At 43.4% G+C, this 20,431-nt stretch overlaps 2 protein-coding genes across 3 annotated transcripts in view; both read right to left on the bottom strand.

Moving 5' to 3' along the window:
- LOC135513798 (cytosolic arginine sensor for mTORC1 subunit 1-like) overlaps positions 1–573 on the bottom strand; it is a 33,936-nt gene extending 33,363 nt beyond the window's left edge. For both annotated transcript variants that reach the window (XR_010451580.1, XM_064936731.1), the window contains exon 1: positions 230–573. Coding sequence is in view for 1 of the 2 variants with exons in the window: in XM_064936731.1 (XP_064792803.1) it covers positions 230–342 (113 nt within the window). In the remaining variant the exon portion in view is untranslated. The remainder of the gene's footprint in view (positions 1–229) is intronic.
- A 330-nt stretch (positions 574–903) lies between these two features.
- On the bottom strand, positions 904–14,927 carry nipsnap1 (nipsnap homolog 1 (C. elegans)). Its single transcript, XM_064936730.1, has 10 exons — positions 14,774–14,927; positions 12,776–12,894; positions 12,052–12,097; positions 11,776–11,870; positions 11,468–11,538; positions 9,495–9,635; positions 2,751–2,782; positions 2,463–2,557; positions 2,136–2,219; positions 904–1,628 (listed from the first exon to the last, which is right to left on the bottom strand). The coding sequence occupies exons 1-10, from the start codon at positions 14,845–14,847 to the stop codon at positions 1,564–1,566; spliced, it is 822 nt and encodes a 273-aa protein (XP_064792802.1). The 5' UTR covers positions 14,848–14,927; the 3' UTR covers positions 904–1,563.
- Between the last annotated feature and the right edge of the window lie 5,504 nt (positions 14,928–20,431).

Here is a 20,431-nt window from a genome sequence, read left to right as displayed (position 1 = left end):
CACAATTACGGCCTTAATTGAACGGGATAGCGTCGCTAACTACAGTATATCATAACATTTAAATAGCAGATGAATGTGAGGCAGGATTAACAAACTAGCAAACGTTAGCTAGCAAGCATGTCTGCTATCAGCGAGTGCGAACTGCTTTTTTGTTGTTGTTGTTGCTGGTTTTAGGATCGCTGACTGTTTTAAATTAGTTAAAATAATCTCGTCATGCAAACAACCTTACCTTGCTCTGTTCCGCAGGAAAATGAGTTTGATGAGGGGGTGAGTGAAATTGACCAGACCATTTTTGCAAATGCTGGTCACTCGCAGTCTGTGATCCAGAATGTGCAAATCCATGGTTCTGAATAGCGCAATCCCCTAGTTGGTTTGAATGAATGCTTGACTATTTACAGGAACGATCCAATAAAAGGTTCCTAAATTAACGTTTTGAGTGTGTTATTTTCATTCCTGAGGACTAGACGCATTGCTGCTTAGTTATTTAACTGTATGTCTTGCATTAGTCAGTCACAGATAAAGAGAAAAACATCAGACGCAATCTGACTCCACTACTGTATATTCAAATAAAAGGCATCATATAATAACACGCCCCCTGCTCTTAAAGCTACACGCGTGAATTTGTCCAAATTAAAAGTTTTAGCTTCACTGTCCAAATAAATACGAAGGGGAGTGTATAATAACATATTCTGATATAACAATATTTGATACCCATAGCCTAATTATCACACCTATACACACAAATATTAACAATTCTAGAACAGTGTTTGTAACTTGGGGTCTGCAATACCACCACTGCAAAAACATATTTCCATACACTTAATACATTTCCAGGTCAAATAATATTAAATTCAATAGATTAACATGACACTATCACAAGAAGATAAAACACAATCAATGAGACATAGAAAAAGATTACATAGCATTTAATACTCCAGTGTTCATGTTTCTCATTTCAAAGATGCATCTACTTATGTCTATTGATTTGCTTCTTCAGATGGTTGCCAGGGTAAGAGACTCACATTAGCTCACATTGACCTATAGGTTTCTTATACCTGAGATATGGCATATGCTTCTACATGTCCACTGAGTAGGCATTTCTTACTCCTGTATGTTCACACACTCAAGATGCATAATGATAATACAGTAGCAACAAGTTAATTTCCCTATCATAGCAATTAATTCACAGTTTCATAGCTACTTCATACCTTATTGAAGTTATTGAAGATTTCCTTTCCCTTGTTTGGCACATAATTCACCTGAAATATAATTTATCTATCAATTTAGGTGAAATAAAATCTCTCCCCTATTCACCATGGTAGCAAAAATGGAAACTGAATTCTATTTTGAATGCGGTCTTCAAACTGAGGGCTTGCCAGTGCATCAAAACATTAGTTTTCATCAAAACGTTTCATCTACCACAGTTCATAGATTCAAGCTTTACATGTAGGCCTAAGTTATCTGCACCTACAACAAAAGAGAAAAAAACAGAGACACAATGGAAAAATGCCCATAATCTGTTCTCGCTTTGGTCTTCCAGAACGGGATCTTGACTGAATCTGGTTATTGCAGAGGTGAACTCTTTGTAGGAATCATAATCCTAGACTCCATGCTCCTGATCAAAGGCACTAGGAGAGGAGATGTGGCAGAGAGAGAGGTTAGAGCTCAACATCAAACATCTAAAACCGTTTTTCTCAACTGCAATCCGTGAGTAACCTCAACTGTACACATTTTTATTGTAGCCCCAGACAAGCACACCTGATTCAACTTGTCAACTAATCATCACGCCCTGGATGAGTTTGTCCAGGGTACTATTGGGGGTAACCGAGGAACGAAGTTTGGAAACACTTAAAAAAAGAGAGCAGCCTATATTTTGTGTCAAGATGGAGTAATACAGAGTTTTCATTAAATTATTTGAAATGATCATTATTCACAGATGTACTTCAGTGAGTCTGATCCGACAGCCCACAAGACAATTCATTTAGACGTACAAACATAGTGAAATACTGAGTTTGATGCAATTGAAAAACATGTTTATTCTGAAGCTTCTCTCACAGTTGAAGACAAAAAGCACAATGCATTGCCAGAGAGGTTTTGATTGATGTCTATGTGTTTGTTTTGTGTGTATTTCCTACCTGTATAATAGACACTAGAATCCCATCCCTCCTTCTGCCAGGCAGAGTTTCTTGTCTCTTCTCTGGATTGAAGGTCTTTATAGGCTGTAGATGGAACAAATGATTTAGTATGCATGTATTCATAATATACAAATAGGGACAGGTACAAAAGACATTGACATACAGAATAAACAATAATCCAACGTGTTGCACCATAGTGTGTGCATTGATAGTAGTAAACTGTCGGTCACAAACTCATTGGGATAATTCCAAAAACACAGCATTGTTTGGCTTCATTTGATAAAATAGTGTCAATGTTTTGCATATGGGTATCATCAGCCGACTCACCCCACAGATGATGAACTTCATACAGGTCTCCTATCTGAGAGAAGAACCCTCCAACTGCCTCATTGTTCTCCTGCCGATGTTTGATCGCCCTCGCCCTATCAAGATAGGTAATGAATAGTCAATATTGGACATATTTGACATTCTACTGAAACATTTACTGATATTACTTATTACCAGCTTTATTTTTGCATTAATTATTTACAAAAATGACATGCAACTTAGATACATATGGTACATGCACATTTCTTTCAAACAATGTACATATTGCAGTCTCATGAGAAGTCTTACCAATGATTCCCCCATTCAATCATCGTTCCAGGCTAAAAGTTGGTTGAGAAAAAGAAAACAATGTCTTTAACCATGTTTCCATCCAGTTTTTATGCAAGTAAAGTCATATCATATAAAAAATGTAAAAAAGATCACGACTCTCTGAGGACATCAATGCATACATGTCGACAGATAATGTGTTAGTTCGACATGGTGGGATCTTTTTGTGTCGTTAAAATTAATTATGCGGGAAATGGCTGTGGAAACGCTTTGATGCACAAATATTTACATAATAACCATCATATTGAGGTAAACTTGGAGTCAAGCAATGATATAATGTGTGGTCCTCCCACCATGACTTGGAAAACCATGCCGTTTATTAGGCTACAGATGAAATAAGTAATGATGAACTTCACATGGTGGTGAAAGTGTACGGTGATGAGCTTGACACTGCTTTCTAACAAATATCGAGGGTCTTACTTTGATGACATGATGATTGATTTTTGACAAATAAAAATATTCTCGCTATTTTCCATAATAATCTCATCATGTAGACCACAAGATGTTGGTGGCATCTTAATTGGGGAGGACGGGCACATGTTAATGTCTAAAGCGGAATAAGTGGAATTCTATCACATACATCAAACACATGGTTTCCATTTTTAAGCTGCTGCTACTCTGTTTATTATCCATGCATATTCGTTTTACCTCTACCTACATATACAGTCGTGGCCAAACGTTTTGCGAATGACACAAAGTCTGCTGCCTCAGTTTGTATAATAGCTATTTGCATATACTCCAGAATGTTATGAAGAGTGATCAGATGAATTGCAAAGTCCATCTTTGCCATGCAAATTAACTGAATCCCCCCCCAAAATTTCCACTGCATTTCAGCCCTGCCACAAAAGGACCAGCTCACATCATGTCAGTGATTCTCTCGTTAACACAGGTGTGAGTATTGACGAGACAACCCTGGAGATCACTCTGTCATGCTGATTGAGTTCGAATAACAGCCTGGAAGCTTCAAAAGGAGGTTGGTGCTTGGAATAATTGTTCTTCCTCTGTCAACCATGGTTACCTGCAAGGAAACATGTGCCATCATCATTGCTTTGCACAAAAAGGGCTTCACAGGCAAGGATATTGCTGCCAGTAAGATTGCACCTAAATCAACCATTTATTGGATCATCAAGAACTTCAAGGAGAGCGGTTCAATTGTTGTGAAGAAGGCTTCAGGGCGCCCAAGAAAGTCCGGCAAGCGCCAGGACCGTCTCCTAAAGTTGATTCTGCTGTGGGATCGGGGCACCACCAGTACGGAGCTTGCTCAGGAATGGCAGCAGGCAGGTGTGAGTGCATCTGCACGCACAGTGAGTCGAAGACTTTTGGAGGATGGCCTGGTGTCAAGAAGGGCAGCAAAGAAGCCACTTCTCTCCAGGAAAAACATAAGGGATAGACTGATATTCGCAAAAGGTAAAGGGGTTGGACTGCTGAGGACTGGGGTAAAGTCATTTTCTCTGATGAATCCCCTTTCCGATTGTTTGGGGCATCCGGAAAAAAGCTTGTCCGGAGAAGACAAGGTGAGCGCTACCATCAGTCCTGTGTCATGCCAACAGTAAAGCATCCTGAAACCATTCATGTGTGGGGTTGCTTCTCAGCCAAGGGAGTGGGCAAACTCACAATTTTGCCTAAGAACACAGCCATGAATAAAGAATGGTACCAACACATCCTCCGAGAGCAACTTCTCCCAACCATCCAGGAACAGTTTGGTGACGAACAATAACATTTCCAGCATGATGGAGCACCTTGCCATAAGGCAAAAGTGACAACTAAGTGGCTCAGGGAACAAAAACATCCGATATTTTGGGTCCAAGGCCAGGAAACTCCCCAGACCTTAATCCCATTGAGAACTTGTGGTCAATCCTCAAGAGGCGGGTGGACAAACAAAACCCCACAAATTATGACAAACTCCAAACATTGATTATGCAAGAATGGGCTGCCATCAGTCAGGACGTGGCCCAGAGGTTAATTGACAGAGGCATAGGCTTTGTTGTACCCTCTTCAACACCTGCCTTAGTGTGTTTGGACCATTCTAGTTTGTTGTTGATGTGGACACCAAGGAAGTTGAAGCTCTCAACCTGCTCCACTACAGCCCCGTTGATGAGAATGGGGGCGTGCCCTCCTTCTCCTGTAGTCCACAATCATCTCCTTTGTGTTGATCACGGTGAGGAAGAGGTTGTTTTCCTTGCAACACAAGGTCAGGTCCCTCACCTCCTCCCTATAGGCTGTCTCATCGTTTTTGATGATCAGGCCTACCATTGTTGTGTCATCTGCAAACTTCATGATGGTGTTGGAGTTGTGCCTGGCCGTGCAGTCATGAGTTAACAGGGAGTACAGGAGGGGACTGAGCACACACCCCTGAGGGACCCCATGTTGAGGATCAGCGTGGCGGATGTGTTGTTACCTACCCTTACCACCTGGGAGCGGCCCTTCAGGAAGTCCACGATCCAGTTGCAGAGGAAGGTGTTTAGTCCCAGGGTCCTTAGCTTAGTGATGAGTTTTGAAGGCACTATGGTGTTGAACATTGAGCTGTAGTTAATGAATAGTAGACATGAGGAGTTGATTCACGTTCAGATGGAAGGGTTTCAGGACGTGGCCGAATGTCATGACCTAGCATTGGACGCATTGCGGGAGCAATTCCGTGGGTTGCCTACCAGGCAGCCTACCACGACGGTAACCTCCCAGCCAGTCAGTAACCTGGCTGGTAGCAGTGCAATCACCCCGGTTTCCCAGGAACCCCGCTTACCTCCCCGAAGTGCTATGATGGCGATACCAGAACCCTCCGGGCTTTTCTCTCCCAATGCTCCCTCGTTTTTGAGCTGCAGCCTTCTTCGTTACCCTCAGACCACTCAAAGATAGTGTACATTATTACGCTAATGTTCGGGAGGGCACTCGCCTGGGCCACGGCGGTGTGGGAGCAACAATCCGCCTTCTGCCTCAGTCTGGAGGTATTCGTGGCAGAGGTGCGAAAAGTTTGAGGCTCTGGTGTCCGGGAGAGAGACTGCCTGGAAGTTACTCAAGCTTCGGCAGGACACCCTCAGTTTGGCAGACTATACGGTGGAGTTCCGCACGCTAGCAGCGGAGGGTACATGGAACCCGGAAGCGCTGTTCGACACATTCCTGCACGGATTATCGGAGGAGGTAAAGGATGAGCTGGCAGCCCGAGAACTACCAACAGAACTCGACTCGCTCATCGCTTTAACCATCCGGATTTATGATCGGCTACGGGAACGTAGGATGGAGAAGAGGTCTGATTACAGTCTCAATCGCTCACTCAAGGATTCCACCTTGCATCTGATGAACTCCGGAAGTCACCGGCGTCTATGTCCCCAAGAGGATCCGAGCTTACCCGAGTCCCTCCAAGGGCCTCCCGAGACTGCCGATTCATCGCTTCCCGAGCCAATGCAGCTTGGCAGGGCTAGGCCATCTCCAGCCAAATGCGTATGCAGACTTGAGACCCAGAGTTGTCTGTATTGCGGTACTGCCGGTCATTATGTGTCTACCTGTCCCTTCAACAGACCTTGCTCATTTGTTGGAGCGAGAACTCTGGTGGGCCTTCAGATAATTTTCCGTCTCCCCTTGCTCGCCCCCCTCTCTGTGCGATCCTGCGGTGGGGTGACCAGTCCAAGTCTCTCCAGGTACTCATCGACTCGGGGGGCCGATGTGAGTCTCATGGACGTTACCCTGGCGTCCGAGCTGGGCATCCCCACACAACCCCTCTCGTTTCCCATGGGTGTTAGAGCGCTGGACAGTTGCTCTATAGGCCGGGTCACCCACCAGACCACCCACGTCAACCTACGAGTGTCGGGGAAACCACAGCGAGACGATCCAATTCCCGCTGGTTGAGTCTCCGCAGGTTCCCGTGGTATTGGGATTCTCTTGGCTCCAACGACACAATCCCTCCATTGACTGGGCTACTGGTGCCATCGTGGGCTGGAGCCTGTCCTGCCACACTCATTGCCTGAATTCAGCTCTGCCTGCCCCGGGATGTCTTGGAAATTGGCTTGGAAATTACCCCGGACCTTTCCGCCAGCTACGCAGAGTACCAGGACCTCCGGGAGGGGTTCAGCAAGGCTCTGGCAACTTCGCTTTCACAGCACTTACTGGTATCCAAGAAGGTCAGGCCTGAGGCACTGGCACGTTGCTATATTGCTGCGGCTACATCCCCGGAAGCCGAGACCTTTCCCCCCTGCTCCAAGACCATCTGCTCCTCTGCTGTTCGTCCACTGTTCCCCCGTACACTCCGTATTTTTCCTACCTTTTCTGTGTCTAGAGTTAAAACCATGTCTGACTGCCCCTTGTCTCCTGTTTCCAGGCCCACCCCTCTCCCCCGTTTCATCGACGGCCGACTGGCATACATGGTGAGACGTCTCCTGAAGGTTCAACCTCGGGGCAGGGGATTCCAGTACCTGGTTGACTGGGAGGGTTATGGCCCGAAGGATGGGTGCTGGGCCTCCGCAAGTGACGTCCAGGACCCAGGCCTCATCTCTGAGTTCCAGCGCTGGCACCCCGCTCAACCAGGGATGCGCCCAGGTAGGACGCCAGGTGGCATCCCTAGAGAGGTGGGTGTTGTCACACCCTGATTTGTTTCACCCGTCTTTGTGCTTGTCTGCACCCCCCTCCAGGTGTCGCCCTTCTTCCCCATTATCCCCTGTGTATTTATACCCGTGTTCTCTGTTTGTCTGTTGCCAGTTCGTTTTGTTCCTCAAACCTACCAGCGTTTTCCCCCTTGCTCCTGCCTTGTCCATATTCCTGTTTTCTAGTCTTCCCAGTTTGTCCTTTCTGCATGCCCTGACCCTGAGCCTGTCTGCCGTCACGGCTCACGGCTGTGCTTCCCTTTGTAGTCTAATAGTTTGCAAGCCCTGCCACATCCGACGAGTGTCAGAGCAGGTGTAGTATGATTTGATCTCAGTCCTGTATTAACACTTTGCCTGTTTGATGGTTCATAGGAGGGCATAGAGGTATTTCTCATAAGCTCCTGGGTTAGAGTCCCGCTCCTTGAAAGCGGCAGCTCTACCCTTTAGTTCAGTGCAGGTAGGCTATGCAAGTTACCTCAATTACCTCGGCTAACTGGTGCCCCTGCACATTAACTTTGTACCGGAATCCCATGTGTATAGCCTCGCTACTGTTGCTAGTTAATTATTTGTAATATTGATATTGTAAAAAAAAAAATCTTATATAATTATAATATATATTTTTTAGTCTTTATCTGTATTTTTCATCTTTTTTTTCTTTCTTAAAACTGCACTGTTGGTTATGTAAGTAAGCATTTCACTGTAACGTCTACTACACCTGTTGTATTCAGCACATGTGACAAATAACATTTGATTTGCTCCATTCCAGCCATTATTATGAGCCTTCGGCCCCTCAGCTGCCTCCACTGATGTAGACTAGACAACCCACACAGCCTACATGCACTATATCTGCGAGTTGTTAGCTATTGCGCAGGTAGCAAGACCAGAGTAGGCACATTTGCTATTTAATGCAACCGTTTCTGTGATAAAACTAATCGGTAGAGTTGAAAATGCAATGGAAACACATTGAACACATAGATTTTTATTCGGTACAGTGGTTAGAGCATTGGACTAGTAACCGAAAGGTTGCAAGAACGAATCCCCAAGCGGACAAGGTAAAAATATGACTTTCTGCCCCTGAACAAGGCAATTAACCCACTGTTCCTTGGCCATCATTGAAAATAAGAATTTTCCCTTAACTGACTTGCCTAGTTAAATAAAGGTAAAATAAAACAAAACAAAACATGAAAACTTAAGCGAAAAAGTACATTTTGTGTGCACTACATCATCACATACTGATTGTTACCCTCAACAAGTCCATTTGCTGGAAACATGCCACTGGTGGAAAAATGCACATATTTTCTTTATGCAGATTCTAGAATATTCGCATGAAAATCTTTCGCTAATTAGATGGAAATCTAGCTACTGGAGATAATTACACTGAAGTATGAACACAGGAAACGTTTAACTTCATAACCACCCATGTCCTTCACCTACAGAATGCAACAGCATCCCATTTACATACATCCCATACTCCTAGACATGCAGGTGCTGCAATCAAAACATACAGTTCTGTACACATTGCAGTGTGACGTAGGCCTACATACTCATTAGATACAGTTGAGCCAGACATGTTGGTTGTGTTTGAGATTAGACGTTTATCTTAGCTTAGGTACATGATGTCCATTGTGTTCTGTAGGTCCACTGTTTGTATATCTCTGGGTGTCCTCACAGCAGTATCTTACCTTGAGTTTCTATGAGCGCAATTCGTATGTCTAGGTCATCGCAGGCCTTATCTTAAAGGGATAGTTCAGGATTTTGGCAATGAAGGCCTTTATCTACCTCCCCAGCGTCAGATTAGCTTGTGGGTACCTATTTTATGTATCCTCGTCCAGTACGAAGGTAGTTAAGAGGTAGTTTTGCGAACAAATGCTAACTAGCATTAGAGCAATGACTGGAAGTCTGCATGCTAGCTGTTCCCATAGACGTCCAGTCATTGCATTACCGCTAGTTGGCAATTGCGCTAACGTAAGTTGACGACTTCCTTAAACTGAATGGAGATATATAAAAATGGTATCCACAAGGTCATTGGACTCTGGGGAAGTAGATAACGGGCCTCATTGCTAAAATCCTGAAGTATCCCTTTAAGTTCGTATGACCACAGTTTGCATGTTTCTAGTCCCAATCAGTGTCTTACCTTGAGTTTGTATGAGCGCATCTCGTAAATGTTGGGTCCATTTCTGGGTGTTGGCTCGTTCCAGAAACTGAACTCTAGAAGAAGCTGGTTCCGCCGTGAGACCAGCATTTTACTCCTTTCCATCCTGAAGTGCAGATACTCCTTTAAAACAGTTTCATGTTGTTTGAAATTCATGAATTAGTCAACTAAAGAAGAATAGTTGTTTCACGTCAGCGAGTAGTAGAGCCATTCTTTCCCCCCAAAACAATGAGGATACTCTGATATTTATACAGTTGAAGTCAGAGGTTTACATACACCTTAGCCAAATACATTTAAACTCAGTTTGTCACAACACCTAACATTTAATCCAAGTAAAAATTCCCTTTCTTAGGTCAGTTAGGATCACCACTTTATTATAAGAATGTGAAAAGAATAATAGTAGAGAGAATTATTTTTTTCAGCTTTTATTTCTTTCATCACATTCCCAGTGGACAAGAAGTTTACATGCTCAATTCATATTTGGTAGCATTGCCTTTAAATTGTTTAACTTGGATCAAATATTTTGGGTAGCCTTCCACAATAGGTTGGGTGAATTGTGGCCCATTCCTCCTGACAGAGCTGGTGTAACTGAGTCAGGTTTGTAGGCTTCCTTGCTCGCACACGCTTTTTCAGGTCTGCTCACAAATTCTCTATAGGATTGAGGTCAGGGCTTTGTGATGGCCACTCCCAATATCTTGACTTTGTTGTCCTTTGTAAGTATGCTGGGGGTCATTGTCCATTTGGAAGACCCATTTGCAACCAAGCCTTAACTTCCTGACTGATGTCTTGAGATGTTGCTTCAATATATCCACATAATTTTCCGCCTCATGATGCCATCCTTTTTCTGAAGTGCACCAGTCCCTCCTGCAGCAAAGCACCCCCACAACATGATGCTGCCACCGCCGTGCTTCACGGTTGGGATGGTGTTCTTCGGCTTGCAAGCCTCCCCTTTTTCCTCCAAACATAACGATGGTCATTATGGCCAAACAGTTTCATTTTTGTTTCATCAGACCAGAGGACATTTCTCAAAAAAAGTATGATCTTTGTCCCCATGTGCAGTTACAAACTGTCGTCTGGCTTTTTTTTATGGCGGTTTTGGAGCAGTGGCTTCTTCCTTGCTGAGCGGCCTTTCAGGTTATGTCGATATAGGACTCGTTTTATAGATACTTCTGTACCTGTTTCCTCCAGCATCTTCACAAGGTCCTATGCTGTTGTTCTGGAATTGATTTGCACTTTTCGCGCCAAAGTACAGGACAGAACGCGTTTCCTTCCTGAGCGGTATGACGGCTATGTGGTCCCATGGTGTTTATCCTTGCGTACTATTGTTTGTACAGATGGATGTGGTACCTTCAGGCGTTTGGAAATTGCTCCCAATGATGAACTAGACTCGTGAAGGTCGACAATTTATTTGAGGTCTTGGCTGATTTATTTTGATTTTCCCATGATGTCAAGCAAAGAGGCACTGAGTTTGAAGGAAGGTCTTGAAATACAGCCACAGGTGCACCTCCAATTGACTCAAATGATGTCAACTAGAATAGCAAAAGCTTCTAAAGTCATGACATCATTTTCTGGAATTTTCCAAGCAGTTTAAAGGCACAGTAAACTTCTGACCCACTGGAATTGTGATACAGTTAATTATAAGTGAAATAATCTGTCTGTTAACAATTGTTGGAAAAATTACTTGTGTCATGCACAAAGTAGATGTCCTAACCGACTTGCCAAAACTATAGTTTGTTAACAAGTAATGTGTGGAGTGGTTGAAAATCGAGGTTTAATGACTCCTACCTAAGCGCATGTAAACTTCCGACTTCAACTGTATATAACAATATCAGATTTACAAATATTTGACATAACTTGATTTACATTTTGAATGATCTATTGTGGTACTGATTTGTCCAGAACATAATTTCTAATTGCTTTTAAAATGCTAAAAACATATAGTTTACACAGCCTACCTTATTGTTGTTCAATTTGGTCAAGCATTCAGTCAATGCTGGGTAGCCTCCTGTATACCGCCAAAGGTGTACTGCAACAAACAGACAGCAGAGGTCAGTGATGTATTGGCCAAACTGTTTACCTCGATCAGCTAGATGCTTCTGGTGAGTGACATCATTGTGCAAGAGGCCTATCTTCAGGAAAAGGTATGTGATAACATTAGATCAGGGTTAACAGAGAACATAAGAATACATCAACAGATCATTAGATAACAGTCAATTAGGGTTTTGTGACACTGTTGTTATGCACCGACGTCTCTGCCACTTACCTGCTTGGTCTTGGTCGCCATACCAAGTATTCCAGCTCCCCACAACATCACAGGGATAGTCCTGGTCTAAGTGGAGTTTGTGCTGCACCTCAGCCCTGAATTCATGGAAACGTATAAAGACACAATATCACAGATACTGTATGTCTGCATTTTCATCGAGTGTGCAGTCCTACTCAGATATCTAGTAAACATCTACTGTGAATGACCAAAAGAGGAGACTGTCAGTTAGTATTTACAGCACATGTGAGCAAAACTACAAAATAAAGATGAACTCACTCCAGATTGTTGTACGTCTCCAGACACTCTGGCTTGACATTGTGAACTAAGAGAGAAAGGGACAGAATAAGCTAGTCTGAATTTTGGTGGGTGGATTTTAGGCAAAAAAAAAGGGAAATATCACATAACATACTGAGCAGCATCAGTCATATTATTAGACTAATGCGTTATTCCTTCTGCAAATAAACTATTTTTGGATCATCGTCCTCCTACCCAATTTCCCTGCTGGTTGTAATGGTGTTTCTAACCCAATTTCCCTGCTGGTTGTAATGGTGTTTCTAACCCAATTTCCCTGCTGGTTATAATGGTCAGGCTAAAGTTATAGACAAGTCAAAGGACAAACTATCCAAAGTTAAAGTATGCGATGAGAACTGGCCATTTCTAATTACATTTTTGTCACAACAAAACACATGATAGCATTGTAATGATACCATGTAATTACACATTCTCACTTTATTTAGCCACAGATCTGCATCCATCTTCCTGTAGGTCCCTTGGTGCAATAATATGCCTTAAATTATGATGATACTTTCACTGTTTTCCAAAGAGACGGATTTGATAAAATGTCACAGAGAGGCTATGCTGTGTACAAAGCACATGAATCCAATTCAACATCATTTTCTGCATTTGTCTCACATTTAGTTTATTATTGAACCTCAACCACTCCTGCAGAAGATAATATAGATGTGTTGATGCAGCTAGGATATAATATATTATTACATACACTGAATCTTGTAGAGGTCGCTGGTCTCACTCTTCGACAGCAGGTTGGAGTGGGCATCTTTCCTGGTCTCCACTTCGTGCACAAACATAGACTGGAACCATCCTTTGTCTGAAAACCTCCTACACAAGAATCAAATTTAAAGAATCCAAATCATTTAGAGTTTTTGCAGGATCAGGCAACTTGGCATTGATATACAATAGAAACATGTCTGATCAGTATAGGCCATGAAATCTAAATGAGTCCACTGGTGGCACTGCAGTTATCACGCTATGATGAGTAGCCTAAACCCTGGGTATGAGTGTGATCAATAGCCATTTATGTTAGTCTGGTCAGTTGAATGAGAACAGCATTACTCATGTGTTATTTACAAGAACCTGCCTTGGATATTGCATAGAAGATGTCCAATATTACTTGTGAAGATGTGTTACCATTTTAAATCCAAGAGTGTCATGGATTTGTCCATTAGTAGTGGCTCAGAAGAACTTGGTTGAATCAAGTTATTGACCAAGCAGTTTGACAGGCCTACAGATCATCTGCTCTGGTGTCACTGACTCAAATCAGATGGATTGAATGGAAATGCAAAAGCTGGCAAAGCAGTTAAAAGCTGAGTGTAGGCTAGCAGTGGATCACTTTAAAAGTGGGATTATAAACTGGGTGGTTCGAGCCCTGAATGCTGATTGGCTGACAGCAGTGGTATATTTAAGCAATAAAGCCAGAGGTGGTGTGGTATATGGCCAATATTTATTTATTTATCAGTTATTTTACCAGGTAAGTTGACTGAGAACATGTTCTCATTTGCAACAACAACCTGGGGAATAGTTACAGGGGAGAAAATTAGCAAATTGTAAACTGAGGATTATTAGGTGACCGTGATGGTTTGAGGACCAGATTGGGAATTTAGCGAGGACACCGGGGTTAACACCCCTACTCTTACAATAAGTGTCATGGGATCTTTAATGACCTCAGAGAGTCAGGACATCCGTTTAACGTCCCATCCGAAAGACGGCACCCTACACAGGGCAGTGTCCCCAATCACTGCCCTGGGGCATTGGGATATTTTTTTAGACCAGAGGAAAGAGTGCCTCCGACACCACTTCCAGCAGCATCTGGTCTCCCATCCAGGAACTGTCCAGGCCCAACCCTGCCTAGCTTCAGAAGCAAGCCAGCAGTAGTTGGGGATATAGCATTTATAACAGACATTATAACAAGACATTATAAACTGGGTGGTTCAAGCCTTGAATATTGATTGGCTGACAGCTGTGATATATCAGACCATATACCATAGGTATGACAAAACACTTTTACTGCTCTAATTACGTTGGTAAACAGTTTATAATTGCAATAAGGCACCTCGGGGGATTGTTATATATGGCCAATATACCACGGCTAAGGGCTGTGTCCAGGCACTCCACGTTGTGTCGTGCACAAGAACTGCCCTTAGCTGTGGTATATTGGCCATATACCACACTTTATCGGGCATTATTGCTTAAAATATAGAATATGGAATTTTGCATGCTGACTTGAATTTGCAGTCAGAGGAAAGGATAGAGTAGTTGTTTTTTGTTTTATTCAGTTGCCATGTTGTCATAGGGTTTATTTACATTGTGTCAGCATTGGAAAAGTGATAACACCACACAGTTGATCCCATTTGAAATGGGTCAAAGTTCAGGTGCCCAGCAAATTATTAAAGTAGGCTAGTAGACTCAGTTAGTGCAACCTTTTCATCATTAATCAGGACGTTTCCTCCTTTCAATCGTTGAACCTTCATAATTTGACCAACAATTGCAGATAACGCACACATTTAGCAGGCAGATATTGTTGGATATATCGTCCCTAATATAATTACTCTACGATTCAAAGCGACCTAGTTCACATAATTAGGGTTCACATTCTCAAAGTATTTAATTGCGCTGTGTAAGATTAAGTTAAGTACGTTCTCTGTTGAACAAAGATGCGAGTAAATGTTAGCAATTAAAACTTCCAACGGTTTCACTTTACCTTGCGACCTGCAGCTTGACAGCATTCCTGTACAGTAGTTGGCCCTTGGGCAATATTGAACACGTCGCCGCCATCTGTCCCAGACACTGAATGGAAACCTTTCCCTCGTTTGTGTGAAGCTTTACATGTACGGCCTGTCTAGTGACGTTATGACGAGAGATAAACAGAATCAACAGTTTAATATTTAACCAAGGATAAGTATCTGACTGTTAGCTGTAGTCAGAGAGGAAAAGGCAAAGCGAGAGGTTTTACTCTGCCCAAAATCTGTCCCCGAAAATAAACCCACGAAGTGGGGATTTTTTGTACGGAAATCAATGAGTATCGAATTTGGTCAACAAAAAATGTAATTGTTAGTTTGCTACGTGAGGATAATTTGATTGAATATAAGTTTAGTAATGGTTAGGTTGTTACGAATCGAATGATATATGTGGAGATACGTGGAATAGCGACAACTTGGTAAAAAAAAAAAAACTTTATCAGAGTTGTGCCTGTTGTCATAAGTTAGCTGACAACTTCATAAAAACGATGCGCACACTTCAATGTGGCAGAAGTCTGTGAGTTATGATTCTGGATGGCCAGATAGCTACCAACGATGACAAGAAACTGCCATGTGAGGAATCGTAAGTGACTCGTTTCATCTTGTTCTTGTGTGGGCTTTATGGCAGACGACAAACCAAAAAAAAAACTGTATTGCCCCCACCAACTGGACAGGGTTGAAAAAACAAGGTAAAAATACAATTCATATGTGATAGGGAAAACAAACTTAATCCACCCAAATAAAAATAGTACATTGACAAAAACAAAACTCCCACTAATTTCTTCTTTCAAATCTCCATATCAAGAGCCTGAGAGGGTGGTAAAGGCTTGTGACAATACTCCATGCAACTCCTCTGCCGACAAGTCTTTCAGACCCAGCCAGGAACCGCTCAGCCAAGAGCCGCATACACAATATCTATTTTCCTGGACTTCCTCTCCACTTTGGCAGTGCCATTAATCACCATAGCTATAAAGGCCACAAAGTCCACCTTCTTAACCTTTAACATATTTAATAAATTTTTTTATTTAACCTTTATAACATATCTGGGTCCTGCTGGTGAAAGGCAACCCCTGCAGCCTGCAGTGAAGGCCTATCCACCACATGGACTCTTCAGAAGCACCATTCAAAACCTCAATCGTTTTAACAGCCGCTGCATATGAAATGCTCTGGACAACCCTGACTTTGGCCACCTCATTCTCTTTCAGCCTTGTCGGGCATTCCAAAGATGTGTCTTCATGGTTCCCACCACAATTACAACATGTCACATATTCATCACTTATAACACATGAAATGATCTTTTCCACAACTTGGCTTCAACTTTCTGCCAGCACTTGAAACATGTCCAAAAGCTTTACAGTGATCACACTGCATTGGTCTTGGGATAAATGCTCTGACTCTGTAGTTAATATACCCCCTACTGCACTTGAGTAGGGAGAGACTCCATATCAAAAAAACAAAATAACTTATACTCTTCACGTTTTCTTCATTCACCACACAATTCATGCGATGTGCATCAATCAATCACTCCATTAATATTTTTCATCTCTACAACATCCACTTCCCATGAGACGCCAGATATTCCCCCCTTGAGGGGTGTCATGTTCCAAAGAGACACAACCGACACGTCAAACTTCTCAGATCGGATAAGACGCAACACACATTCCTTCTGATCCTCAGAAGTACAAAAAATCTAAACAAGCCCTCCTCTCATGATCCTCACAGCCTTCACTTTACCCAGTACTCTCTCCACCAGTTTGGATATCTCAAATGGATTCTTCAACCAATCAGCTGCTCTTCATTAACAAACCGTTACTCCTAAAAGATAAGAAAGAACATTCTCAGCACTGTACGCTACTTTGCTCCGTTTTTTTTTCATTATTTTGGACAATAGTCAACCAGCTGTGATTGGGAGTCCAATAGGGTGGCACACAATTGGCCCAGCATCGTCCGGTTTAGGGTTTTGGCCAGGGTAGGCCGTCATTGTAAATAATCATTTGTTCTTAACTGACTTGCCTAGTTAAATAAAGGTTTCATTCTTGTGTAGGTGTTTTGACTGATTTCATGTCAATGTTAATATGTCTCAAATTCACTAGCTAGCTAACAAACAACTCTAACAAGGGATTTGAGAGAATAGTACCCATTGTGAAAATGTTTTTATGTTTTCAATAAACATTGGAGACAAAATATAGTTTACATGTTGTCAACAATCTATGCCAACCCCGTCTGTTTTGCCTTATAGATACGCGAGGCAGGGCTTAACGTGATCACGCCCCCGAGTAGGGTACAGGCGTAGGGTACTCTCGTTACTTCTATGTTAAATTGTCTACTTTACTCATGACCCGACTATGGATGTATTAGTATTATAATAAAAATGTTGTATCATTCTATAAACATTTTGTATATGCTTGGTAGGTCATTTTAAACATACTTCCACGTCGTCTGAATCAACAAACTACAACATACCTAAAAAATATAAAAAATATACCTTTTTTTTTTAGCATTAACAGACTGTTGTGTGGAATTTACAGTGCGTTTGGAAAGTAATCATACCTGTCATGTCTACTCCTGCTCCTCCCCTGCAGCATTCAATGTCACCGGTAAACTAACCACCGGTCCTGGCATCAATCATTACGTCGTCATCAGACACACCTGGACTCCATTACATCCCTTATTACCTCCCCTATAACTGGCACTCCATTAGGTTCTTTCCCCAGTCAGTATTGTTTATGTGTTTCATGTCTATATGCTACTCGTGTTTATTATATTGTTTGACGTTCCGTTTAGTATTAAACTCACCACCTGCACTTGCTTTCCGACTTGCTTTCCGTTACAAGACCCCTTCACTTTTTGAAATTTTGCTCTCGCCCCGCTCTGGAACAGGTTGTCATCAAGGATCTCTCTGTACTTTGCTCTGTTCATCTTCCCCTCGATCCTGACTAGTCTCCCTGTCCCTGTCGCTGAAAAACATCCTCACATCATGATGCCGCCACCACCATGCTTCACTGAAGTGATCACCTGGCTACACATGCCTCTCCCTAATGTCAATATGCCTTGTCTATTGCTGTTTTGGTTAGTAATTTCTGTCTTATCTCACTGTAGAGCCTCCAGCCCTGCTCAATATGCCTTAGATAGCCCTTATGTTCCACCCCCCACACATGCGGTGACCGCACCTGGCTTAAATGGTGCCTCTAGAGACAAAACCTCTCTCATCGTCACTGAATGCTTAGGCTTACCTCCACTATACTCACATCCTACCATAACCTTGTCTGTACATTATGCCTTGACTCTATTCTTCCACGGCCAGGAACTTGCTCCTTTTACTCTCTGTTCCAAATGCACTAGACGCCCAGTTCTTTTAGCCCAAACTATTTGAGCTTCTACTTTTCAAAATTCACCTTTCCAGAAACAAGTTTCTCACCGTTGCCGCTTGTTATAGACCCCACTCGGACCCCAGTTGTGCCCTGGACACCATATGTGAATTGATCCCCCCCCCCCCCCCATCTATCTTCAGCGTTCGTACTGTTAGGTGACCTGAACTGGGACATGCTTAACACCCTGGCCATCCTACAATCTAAGCTAGATTCCAGAGAGACATAAGAGACTGTAACGTTCTTTGCTTCACGGAAACTTGGCTCACTCGAGAGGCGCTATCGGAGTTCGTGCAGCCAGCGGGTTTCTTCACGCATCGCGCCGACAGAAACAAGCATCTTTCTGGTAAGAAGAGGGGCGGGGGGGAGGTATGCCTTATGATTAACGAGATGTGGTGTGATCATAACAACATACAGGAACTCAAGTCCTTCTGTTCACCTGACTTAGAATTCCTCACAATCAAATGTCGACCGCATTATCTACCAAGGGAATTCTCTTCGATTATAATCACAGCCCCCCCAAGCAGACACATCGATGGCCCTGAACGAACTTTATTTGACTCTATGTAAACTGGAAACCACATATCCCGAGGCTGCATTCATTGTAGCTGGGGATTTTAACAAGGCTAATCTGAAAACAAGACTCCCTAAATTCTATCAGCATATTGAATGTGCAACCAGGGCTGGTAAAACCCTGGATCATTGTTATTCCAACTTCCGCGATGCATATAAGGCCCTCCCCCGCCCTCCTTTCGGAAAAGCTGACCACGACTCCATTTTGTTGCTTCCAGCCTACAGAGAGAGACTAAAACAAGAAGCTCCCGCGCTCAGGTCTGTCTCAACGCTGGTCCGACCAATCTGATTACACGCTTCAAGACTGCTTCGATCACGTGGATTGGGATATGTTCCGCATTGCGTCCAACAACAACATTGACAAATACGCTGATTCGGTGAGCGAGCTCTTTAGAAAGTGCATCAGCGATGTTATACCCACAGCAACGATTAAAACATTCCCAAACCGGAAACCGTGGATTGATGGCAGCATTCGTGTGAAACTGAAAGCGTAAACCACTGCTTTTAACTAGGGCAAGGTGACCGGAATCATGACTGAATACAAGCAGTGTAGTTATTCCCTCCGCAAGGCAATCAAACAAGCTAAGCGTCAGTATAGAGACAAAGTAGAGTCGCAATTCAACGGCTCAGACACAAGAGGTATGTGGCAGGGTCTACAGTCAATCACGGACCAGGATGTCTTGCTCCCAGACAGACTAAATAACGTTTTTGCTCGCTTTGAGGACAATACAGTGCCACTGACACGGCCCGCTACCAATACCTGCGGACTCTCCTTCACTGCAGCCGAGGTGAGTAAAACATTTAAACGTGTTAACCCTCACAAGGCTGCAGGCCCAGACGGCATCCCCAGCCGCATCCTCAGAGCATGCTCAGACCAGCTGGCTGGTGTGTTTAAGGACATATTCAATCAATCCTTATCCCAGTCTGCTGTTCCCACATGCTTCAAGAGGGCCACCATTGTTCCTGTTCCCAAGAAAGTTAAGGTAACTGAGCTAAACGACTACCGCCCCATAGCATTCACTTCCGTCATCATGAAGTGCTTTGAAAGACTAGTCAAGTACCATATCAACTCCACCCTACCTGACACCCTAGACCCACTCCAATTTGTTTACCGCCCCAATAGGTCCACAGACGACGCAATCGCAACCACACTGCACACTGCCCTAACCCATCTGGATAAGAGGAATACCTATGTGAGAATGCTTTTCATCGACTACAGCTCAGCATTTAACACCATAGTACCCTCCAAACTTGTCATCAAGCTCGAGACCCTGGGTCTCAACCCCGCCCTGTGCAACTGGGTACTGGACTTCCTGACGGGCCGCCCCCAGGTGGTGAGGGTAGGTAACAACATCTCCAGCCCGCTGATCCTCAACACTGGGGCCCCACAGGGTGCGTTCTGAGCCCTCTCCTGTAATCTCTGTTCACCCACGACTGCGTGGCCATGCACTCCTCCAACGAAATCATCAAGTTTGAGGAACGACACTGCAGTGGTAGGCTTGATTACCAACAACGACGAGACGGCCTACAGGGAGGAGGTGAGGGCCCTCGGAGTGTGGTGTCAGGAGAATAACCTCACACTCAATGTCAACAAAACAAAGGAGATGATTGTGGACTTCAGGAAACAGCAGAGGGAGCACCCTCCTATCCACCCCGACGGGACAGTACTGGAGATTGTTA

This window comes from Oncorhynchus masou, chromosome 25 (genome assembly GCF_036934945.1).
Source record: "Oncorhynchus masou masou isolate Uvic2021 chromosome 25, UVic_Omas_1.1, whole genome shotgun sequence".
NCBI classification, from domain to species: Eukaryota; Metazoa; Chordata; class Actinopteri; order Salmoniformes; family Salmonidae; genus Oncorhynchus; species Oncorhynchus masou.
Note: the sequence above shows the minus strand (reverse complement) of the source record. Positions and strands in the feature narration are given on the sequence as shown.

Excerpts from the sequence above, each read along its gene's own strand:
- nipsnap1 (XM_064936730.1), bottom strand. The coding sequence starts at position 14,847 with ATGGCGGCGACGTGTTCAATATTGCCCAAGGGCCAACTACTGTACAGG. Across the intron at positions 2,783-9,494 it reads TGCGCTCATACAAACTCAAG|CCTGGAACGATGATTGAATG; the intron begins GTAAGACACTGA and ends ACCAACTTTTAG. Across the intron at positions 2,220-2,462 it reads TGAAGTTCATCATCTGTGGG|CCTATAAAGACCTTCAATCC; the intron begins GTGAGTCGGCTG and ends TTCCATCTACAG.